Here is a 10193-nt window from a genome sequence, read left to right as displayed (position 1 = left end):
AGGACACCCCACCCCTGGGAGGAAGGATAGTGTGAGGGCAAACCAGCCTCCTAATCGATAGGAGGAGAGCGAATCCAAGGATTGGCGACAGGAAGGGCATCCGGCCACACGCATCTCCTTTCAGTTGCCCGGATTCCACTTCGCAAAGGGATTATGGGGTCGTTTAAAGAGAATGACGATGAAAGCGAAACCAAGGTGGCCCGGGACACACACAGACACAGCGCCTTCGATTCCTGATTCCCCACCCCCACTCCTGCGAGGTAGGACAGCGCGAAAGCAAAGCAGGATTCGCTTTCTTCGCCCAAGCAACCCGTTTCCCACGTTACGCCCTTCGAGTTCTTTTTTTCCCCCTCCCCTATTCCCCTCGTCCAATTTCCCCTTCCCGGATTGTTAGATATTCGCTTTTCTTTTTTCAAACCCTCCAAGCGGCATTTCCCCCATTGCTCCGTCTCCCGTACGTGTCTCCCACAATCCGGGCAAGTCGAGGCATTTCCCCCCCGCCCCCCACGTCAGGTTCCGCCCCGCCGTCCTTTTCCAGCACGCAACCTCAGCCGGCTGCCCCTACTACGAAGCTTGGCTCAGGGCCCTGGGATTCCCTCGTGCGTCTTCGGATGACTCAGGCGCCCAGCGGCGACGCCGTATATAAAAACTCTCCACCCGCCTGCCTGCCGGCAGAGTCAGACTACGAAGAGAAACGGGAGAGAGGGAAGGGATATAGATAGAAGAGTCGCTTGATTGATTGATTGATTGATTGATTGACGGGCGGCAGATCGATCCGGAGACAAACTTGGAAGGTTCGCGGCGGGACCAGCTCGGCTCGTGGATGATGGGAAAGCTCCGCGGCTCCGTGATGCCCATGGATCCTCTGGGCAAAGCCGGGCTCTTGTGCCAAGCGTGCGGGTTTCTCTTGGTCAACCCGCAACAGGCGGGATGCGGGCATCGCTACTGCCGGAGATGCGTGAAAGGGCTCTTCAGGTGAGGGGCAAGGAGGATCTTAAGGTGGGTGGGTGGGAAGGCAGGGAGAATCGCGACCTGGGGGTGCCCGTCGTCCCCCCCCCCGTCCCCCACTTGGGTTTTCGGACTATGAGTCCCATCATGCTCAGCCAGAACTCGAAAGGGTCCGGCATGCGGGCGGAGAAGGTTGAAAATTGTACTGGAAGTATGTCCGGCGCGAGTGGGTATAGAGGGGAGTCGATTTGTACATCTGGATTTGCCGGTAGGGTTGCGTTGTGTTCCTGGGCACACAAAAGTTGTGCCGTGGATTTGATGATTACACTAGGTCGACGTTTCTCAACCTTGGTAGCTTGAAAGTGGGCGGAATCCAATTCCCAGAATAGTTGGTAAATAGTTGGGTAATAGTTGGTAAAAGAACCCTTTTAGTTCCAACGGGGAAACTCTTTGACCTCTTGGAGGCAGCTGTGTGTATCCTTTTCTTAATGGCAGGATGGATGGATGGATGGATGGATGGATGGATGGATGGATGGATAGATAGATGATAGATAGATAGATAGATAGATAGATAGATAGATAGATAGATAGATAGATAGATAGATAGATCCCCAAGTTCAAAAGTGATTGATTGGTTATATGCCATCAAGTCTTTTGGCATTTTTATGGATCACAAAGATAGATTTTTCTCTGGATGGTATTTGGTTCTGTTCTTAAAAGGGACTGATGACTTGTCAGCCACCGTTTCTCTGGTTTGGAATGAGTTCTGAATTAAGTTCTGCATTAAAAGAAAAATTCAAGCATCTGCCTGCTTAATACATACATCAGATTTTGGGCTAAATTCCTTAATTAATTAATTAATTAATTAATACCTTAATTACTTATATATTCATAGTAATTATTAAATCATAGTGAAGTTATAAATATATAATTATAATTATAACAATTATAATTACAGTACAATCTATGTTACTATTCCCTACTTTTTTTTGTTACTCCCATGTGGTATTTATAGTCTGTATTTTCATAAACCGTATTACATTTCAAATATAAATATAAAAATACAGAATGTGTTTTTTAAGAAAAGCTCTCTCCTATTCTGTATTCAAATGCCCTGGTGGTTTTTAATTTGACAAATGAATGAGGTTTTCCTCAGAATTCTGCCCTTCTGTTGGGTTTTATTGCATTCAGCACTGTTTCAGTGCCTTCAGCACTGTTTTTATTTTCCTGGTTAAGAAGGCACAGACCCAAAATGAAATAGATTTGATAAATCAAATCACAAAATGGAGTTATATTGCCTAAGTCAGGGGTCGGCAAACTTAAACACTCAAAGAGCCATTTGGACCCGTTTCCCACAGAAAAGAAAACACCGGGAGCTACATTTTATTTTTTAAGAAAAGCTCTCTCCTATTCTGTATTCAAATGCCCTGGTGGTTTTTAATTTGACAAATGAATGAGGTTTTCCTCAGAATTCTGCCCTTCTGTTGGGTTTTATTGCCTTCAGCACTGTTTTTATTTTCCTGGTTAAGAAGGCACAGACCCAAAATGAAATAGATTTGATAAATCAAATCACAAAATGGAGTTATATTGCCTAAGTCAGGGGTCGGCAAACTTAAACTCTCAAAGAGCCATTTGGACCCGTTTCCCACAGAAAAGAAAACACCGGGAGCTACAAAGGTCCTAACCGGAAGCCCCCTGTCCAATTCTGGAGCTGACTGGAAGTTCAGTTCCCCCACCATAGAGTCTCCTCCTAGCACAGCGTACTTTTTCCTCTACCTGTCATAACCGAAAGCCCTATCAATTGTGGAGACAACTGGAAAACCCTCCCCTTTCCATAGAGTCTTCTCCTGGCGCACTGTGCTTCTCCCCCCCCCACACCAGACGCTCCTCTCAAAATTGTGGCGCTGACTGGTGCTGGAGCCGCAGCAGAGGGAGGAAAGAACCACATGTGGCTCCAGAGCTGCAGTTTGCTGACCTCTGGCCTAAGTATCAAGGAAGAGCAAAAGGATAAGTGGAATGACGTGTTGAAGGATGGAAGCAGTGGGTGGTTGGAAGGGTTTTGTGTGTGACAAGGATCCTTTCACAACTGTCCCCAGTTCTGTTGTTAAGATTTTTCCCTCAGTTCACCTTTTCCTTTCTTTTCTTCCTCAGGGACTCAGAGAGAATAGTCTCCTGCCTTACGTGTAAGGAGATCTTGCATCTCAAAGAGGTGAGTTTCAACATAATTGTCCTCACACCTGAACAACCTTAAAAAGTTGTCAAGGTGGGAGATCCCCTGTTCTAGAGAATTCTTTCTCCCTTGGAAATTAGTTTAGCCGTGTTAAAGTCAGAAAACGTAGTGGAACTAGATGGGCTGGTGGCTTGTTCTAGAGGGTGTCTGTCTCCGTGTCTCCTGATGTTCTCAAAAATGTGTTCCACAAAGCATGGGTGCACCTCCATTGCTAAGCCAGAAGAAGTCACATGATTGATTCACAGAGTTTAGAGTTCAAGTCATCTATATGACCTTCACCCTTTCCCGTAAAATCTTCCCACTAAACATCTGTGGATATTCTCAGATCTAGGTCCTTAAATGTGGTTTTTTTTTTCAGGAAGCAACTGAACTTCCTTGTTTTTCTTTGAAGACGTTTCGCTTCTCGTCCAGGAAGCTTCTTCAGTTCTGACTGGATGAAGAAGCTTCTTGGATAAGGAGCGAAACGTCTTCAACGAAAAACAAGAAAGGTGCCTTTGGGACATCTTGCCACTAACTCTCAGGATCTACTGTCTGGCATTACTATCTCAGGTCACCTAGTGGTAGAGATCATCCTACTGGTGGAAGTTGATTGTTAGAAGGGACGGTATGGGGTTAATGTTACCAGAGATCAACTCTTATCATTGTCATCTGACTCCCTGAATCTTTCACTTTTCAGTTCCACTCTGACAAAGCAGCAGAGAACGACGCCCTCGACACACAGATCGGCTGCCCAAATTTTGACTGCAGGTGGACGGGGACTCTGAAATCATACCAGGTACTTTCAGTGAATATACAGGTGTCCCTTTCATTGCTTTCCAATCAGCCCCCAAGTTCACTGTTAAAAAAGATAACAATATCTCATTAAGATTTAATGCGATACTGGTTATGAGCTGGTCCATAAGTGTAATGGCAATTTTCATAATGAATAGTACCGCTAATGTCATGAAAAATATTGGTAATAAAACCCCAACAGTTCAGATTCAGAATATAGCTAGAAGGACTGTCCAGTCTATTCTTTAAAACCTCCAGAGATGAAGCACCTACAACTTCTGAAGGCAAAGCTGTTCCTCTGGTTAATTGTTCTCACATTTAGGAAGTTTCTCCTTAATACGAGGTTGCTTCTCTCCTTGATTGGTTTCCATCCATTGTTTTTTGTTTTGCCTTCTGGTGCTCTGGAAAATAAGTGAACCCTCTCTTTGTGGCAACCCCTGAGATATTGGAAGACTGCTATCATGTTCCCACTAGTCCTTCTTTTCAACCATTCTTCACATGCTTTAAATGAAGTAATCTGTTTAATTTCCTGGATTTTTTTTAAAAAAAATATCACATATTTTCCTTGAAGAAAGGGCTAGAGCCATTTGATAATTCTGGAAAGAAAGACCGGGAAAAGTGTATCCTAGATACAAACTGATGTATTGTTGTTATGAAGGCATTAGCTTATTAGTAGCTTATTTGGCTACTAAAGTACAATTAATGTACAATTATCTGGCTACTAATGTACAATTCCCTAGAATCTTTGTCAGATGAATGCCACGTGAGTTAAAAACCTTAAAATGTGTCTTACATGAACTTGGAAGGTTTTAGAACTTCTCAGTCTGGTTTATGACTCAGAGTCCTGATCAGGTGTCAAAAACCCCTGACTCCTAGTTTGAACCATGCCGTCCTGATTTTTAATTTTAGGAGCATTTATGCCACCCCGAGGCTCCTATCGGAACTACAAAAAATGCCACTTTGATTCCTGAAGACCAAAATGAGAATAAAGAGAAAGAAGCACACTGGAGCGTCACTGCCCCTATTATGGTAAGTTACTGAATAAACTTGGAAAGCCTAATTCTTTCCCAATGCATTGTTCAAGGGTCAGTTTTAAATGAACATTACATTTAAATGGTTTTGTAAAGGCGTGCTAATTTAAATGGTTTTGTAAAGGCGTTGGGCACATTCATGGAGAACAGCGGTGGGTTTCACATTTTGCTAACACTGGTTTGCCCCGTGTGCAACTCCGCTCGCTCCCCTTTCTGCGCATGCGCCTGACTTTCTGCGCATGAGTTTTGCTCGCATGTGCACCGCAGGTGCCTGGCCTCAAAAACGTACCTAAATAGGATGGCATAGTGCAGTGGTGGGTTGTTCTTACTGTCGCTACTGGTATGCTGCTCGTGGTCCATTTGTGCACACGCTGGATATGCGCTGTGCATGCATGCGCACTCCACCAGCCCTGCGACACCCAGCTGCTCGTTGGAGGTTGCGCATGCACCGCACACAGTGTGCGCGTGCACAATTGGCTCGGTTGCTTCAAAAACAAGTACGGAACACGGGCCAAATGAGCCACCGCACCAGTACAGTGGCCGCTGCCCCCAACTACTACTATCAGTACGGCCGTAGCGGGCTGTACCAGCAGGAACCCACCACTGGCATAGAGCCAGGGTGGGTGGATAGGCCCATTTGCCATTTCCACTACTGGTTCAGGTGAACTGTTCTGAACTGGCTGAATATCACCTCTGATGGAGAATGAGAATTCATGGAACATCGCTGGAACCAGATCAGTGGTCATGTAGCTTCTAGTCTGTGGCCTGAATCATGGTGGGATCTTAAATGCCAGTTGCTGGGAAGCAACAATACCAGAGGCCACAGCCACAAGCCATGAACTCTTGTCAAATTTGTTTTAGTTAGTTAAAGATGCATCTGGTTGGCCCTCTGTGGGCCCTTCATATATTCTTAAGATGCCACTAGGTTCCAAAGAGAACCCAGCCAATTGTAGAAAGAAGCACTGAAAGACTGAAGAAATTAACTTTGAGGAACCTCAAGAGAAAATGAGGATTTTCAATCAAAACATGGATGCGCAACATGAACAAATGTCACTCATAATGCAATGCTAAGAGAAAAGGCGATTTTATTGTAAGGTCCTATTGATTTAGTAAGGGACGTGGTGGCTCGGTGGCTAAGATACTGAGCTTGTCGATCAGAAAGGTCGGCAGTTCAGTGGTTCGAATCCCTAGCTCCGCGTAATGGAGTGAGCTCCCGTTACTTGTCCCAGCTTCTGCCAACCTAGCACGTTAAAAAAATGCAAGTAGAAAAATAGGGACCACCTTTGGTGGGAAGGTAAAAGCGTTCTGTGCGCCTTCGGCATTTAGTCATGCCGGCCACATGACCACAGAGACATCTTCGGACAGCGCTGGCTCTTTGGCTTTGAAAGGGAGATGAGCACTAACACATATGTGCGAGGGGAACCTTTACTTTATTAATTTAGAAACTTCGTGAGGTTATGCTTAGAGAATGGGTGATTTTATTGTAAGGTCCTATTGATTTAGAAACTATGAGCAAAGCAGCTGAGGCAAGAGGAAAACAGTTGCACTTTTGAGAACAATGGCATGAAGAGAGAGAACTGACTTGGTTTTGTGCCTCCAATTTTGGTTGTTTTTCCCTGATGTGATCTTGTCTTCTTCTCTAGGGCGGTCCTTCACTGAACATTGATGCTGTCCAGCTGCGTATGGAGGCCCTGGAGCTAATGGTTGCATCTTTGCGCCGGCAGCTGAATCAACAAGTCTCCAATGTGAAAACTCTCCAACACTCCTGTTCCCAGTATGAGGAGCTGCTCAAAAATTCTCAGGAAACACGTAATAGTCCTCATGGAGCCAAAGGTTTTGGACCCTCCGTGCAAGAGCTGGCCAGCACTGACGGAATCTTGATTTGGAAGGTAGAGAATTTCTCCAAACTCCTGAAAGATGCCAAAAGTGGGAAGAGGCATTCCATCTTCTCTCCGGCGTTCGCCACCCATCCTTTCGGATACCGCCTCTACGTCCGACTGTACCCTGATGGAGATGGTGTAGGCAAAGGTGGCCACCTTTCGCTCTTCCTGGCTTTGGCCAAAGGTCCTTACGACGACATTCTGCCTTGGCCTTTTCGACAGAAGGTCACCTTCTCTCTCTTGGATCCCACACGAAGGAAGTCACCCCTGATGGAGACCTTCCTCCCAGATCCCCAGAGCACCTCTTTCCAGCAGCCTCACCAGAAACTCAACGTGGCCAGTGGAAGCCCTCTATTTACCAGCCACGCTGAGATTCCCAGCTACCTCAAGGATGACACGCTCTTCCTCAAAATAGCGGTGGATCTGACGGGGATAGACTTTTAATGCTGGGAAAGAGACGGAGAGATTTCTATGGTGAACTTAAGCTGTGTTTCCATTACTTTTGATACTTACATTTTTTTTAATCGAACCTCTTTCCCCCCCACCTTTACTACCATCCAACTGTGTCAACCACAATTTCTGTTTCAAAACGGACCGTCAACGGAGCTTCTCAGGGTCATCTAAAACCTACTTGAAATCACAGGAAATTGGTCCTTCGTTATCCTCAGGCTGAGGTTGGGCATCCATTAAACATTACAGCCCTCATGGGATTTTTATAGCCAGCTATTGGAGAATGTCTCTTAAATGCAGAGAAATGTGGGATATGTTTTTCAGTGGTCAAGGATGTCAAATCGTTATCATCATCGTCCTCTTTTAATGACCCCATAATCCTTTGCTGGGTGGAGTCCCGAGTAACTGAATGGAGCTGAGTGTTAACTGGCCTGCTGCCCTTCCTGTCATCAATATGGAGTTTTATTCAGCAGATATATTCTCGGTGTGCCCAGAGTGAGAAATATCTGCCTGTGAAATATCCGTGAACTCACAGCCTCCTGATTGTTTTGTGAGTGCTGCACCTCTAGGCCATCGCACCACTCGTCAAGGATGTCAAATGCCTTCCTATGAATATCCAATCCTGAGTAATAACTACTATATTTATCTGGGAAAAAAGCCCAGCTTCCTCCAGATCAGAACATTACAATGGGACAGTTAAATTGATAAACCAGGAAGATCAGTTTTTGCTATCTGTTAACCTGTGATGTGGCAATCCAAGGGCATGTTCCTTATGGACTAAGTAGAATAATTTGTAAAAAATAATAATCGTATCCAAAGTGCAGATGTTGAGCTCTCTTGTTACATTGCTTTCAGTTTGTTAAAAACTGAACATTTGGCATAAAAAGATGAAACAGAAAGATTTTCCACTGATGAGCCTTTATGATAAGTTATTACGTATGGGAATTACAAAAAAATAATAATAGGATGTTTGCAGTGGTATATTGTTACTTGTGTATGTGTGCATTTGAGTAGTGTTTACCTATTAAATATTAGCATGGATTGAAGGAACCTGATTGTTTTAAAACACCAATTTTAACTGTTAATTATATCCATAGCACTATTTATGGAAAAGGGACTTTGCAATAACAACTAAGGATTTTGAGATATATTATCCTTAGTCTTGACATTTTTTTCTACCTCGCATTCTTATTTATTTACAACTCTGGTATTTATTATATAAGAGTACCTTTGTACTGATATGCGAATAAAACATTAAAGTATATTTATATGATTGATGAAAAGTGTTTTACGTCGACTATTATACAAGAAAATACTGGAAATATATTAGTGAACTGATGTTTGATTTTGCTGTTCCACTAAGACTTAAATCATTATTTTAAACCATGATTTTTTCTTTAATGTGGTTCTTGGGTAATTGTTAAATAGAGAGGATCTCATATTATCCAGTGATTCTGTTGATTCTCTAAAAAAATACCTTACTGTAGGAAATTTAGAGCCATTAGTTCTAGTCTGTTATGTGGTGTGGCTTAATCTGGTAGCATCAAAAAGATTAGTTACAAGGACGTCAGGCCAAAATAAATATCAGAATTTGGCAAAGAACGGGAACCAGAATTCTCTTTTGGATTCGTTATCACTGTGGCTACTTCAGTAATTGACTTTCATAGATATACAAGTAGTCCTTGAGTTAACAACCATTATTTAATGACGGTTTGAAATGACAATGGCACTTAAAAAAATTACTTATGACTGGTTTTCACACTTACAACCATTGCTGCATTTCCATGGCCACATGATCAAAATTTGGATGTTCACCAAACTGGCCATAAATATGGTTGCAGTCTCCCAGGGTCATATGATCCTCTTTTGCAATCTCCTGACAAGCAAAGTCAATGGAGATTCACTTAACAACCATGTTACTAACTTAGTAGAATATAGAATAACAGAGTTGGAAAGGACCTTAAGGGTCTTGTAGTCCAATCCCTTGCTCAGACAGGAAACCCTACAGTTTCCTGTTAAGTGAATCCCTTAAACACTGTGGAAAGAAAAGTTGTAAAACAGGACAAAACTCACTTAACTGTCTCGCTTAACAACATACATTTGGGGCTCAGCTGCGGCCATAAGTCAAGAACTCAGCTTCCCAAATGCTTATGACAATATGATATTGCTAGCCTAGAATTAGAAATTCCACTCTAGGTATGATAGATTTAGGATTGAGGCAGATCTCAAGCGGGATGCACACAAATCAATTTCCATCTGGAAAGTGTTTTACCTTGATCCACTGCTTTGCATTAAAAAAGAAAGACCACTTATTGCTTTCTAATTTACAATTAGTACAAAAAAAACCCACAATTTGCAGTCATATTAGAATTAGAATAGAATAGAATTGGAAGGAACCTTGGAAGTCTTCTAGTCCAACCCCCTGCTCAAGCGGGAGACCCTATACCATTTCAGAAAAGTGGCTGTCCAGTCTCTTCTTAAAAGCCTCCAGCCCCACAATTTCTGAAGGCAAAGCTGTTCCACTGATTAATTGTCCTCAGCATTAGGAAATTTCTCCTTAATTCTTAATTTGCTTCTCTCCTTGGTTAGTTTCCATCCATTGATTCTTGTCCTGCCCCTCTGTTGCTTTGGAGAATAGGCTAACCCCCTCTTCTTTGTGGCAGCCCCTCCAATACTGGAACACTGCTATCATGTCCTCCCTAGTCTTTTTTTCCCTCTAGAGCAGCCAAACTCAAATCCTGCAACCGTTCTTCATAAGTTTTAGTCTCCAGGCCTTTGATCATCTTAATTGCTCTTCTCTGAACTTTTTCCAAAGTCTCAACCATCTTTTTTGTAGTGTGACCAAAACTGGATGCAGTATTCCAGATGTGGCCTTACTAAGGC

The 10193-nt window shown here is 43.4% G+C and overlaps 1 protein-coding gene across 1 annotated transcript; it reads left to right on the top strand.

Moving 5' to 3' along the window:
• Positions 1 to 704: 704 nt before the first annotated feature.
• On the top strand, positions 705 to 8593 carry LOC106544740 (TNF receptor-associated factor 2). Its single transcript, XM_014061102.2, has 5 exons — positions 705 to 975; positions 3100 to 3157; positions 3855 to 3953; positions 4859 to 4978; positions 6624 to 8593. The coding sequence occupies exons 1-5, from the start codon at positions 824 to 826 to the stop codon at positions 7302 to 7304; spliced, it is 1110 nt and encodes a 369-aa protein (XP_013916577.1). The 5' UTR covers positions 705 to 823; the 3' UTR covers positions 7305 to 8593.
• Positions 8594 to 10193: the final 1600 nt, after the last annotated feature.

This window comes from Thamnophis sirtalis, unplaced genomic scaffold, assembly GCF_051295495.1.
Source record: "Thamnophis sirtalis isolate CommonGarterSnake01/CBP01778 unplaced genomic scaffold, rThaSir2_p1.2 scaffold_3, whole genome shotgun sequence".
In the NCBI taxonomy this organism is placed as follows: domain Eukaryota; kingdom Metazoa; phylum Chordata; class Lepidosauria; order Squamata; family Natricidae; genus Thamnophis; species Thamnophis sirtalis.
This window is presented reverse-complemented; position numbering and strand designations above follow the sequence as displayed.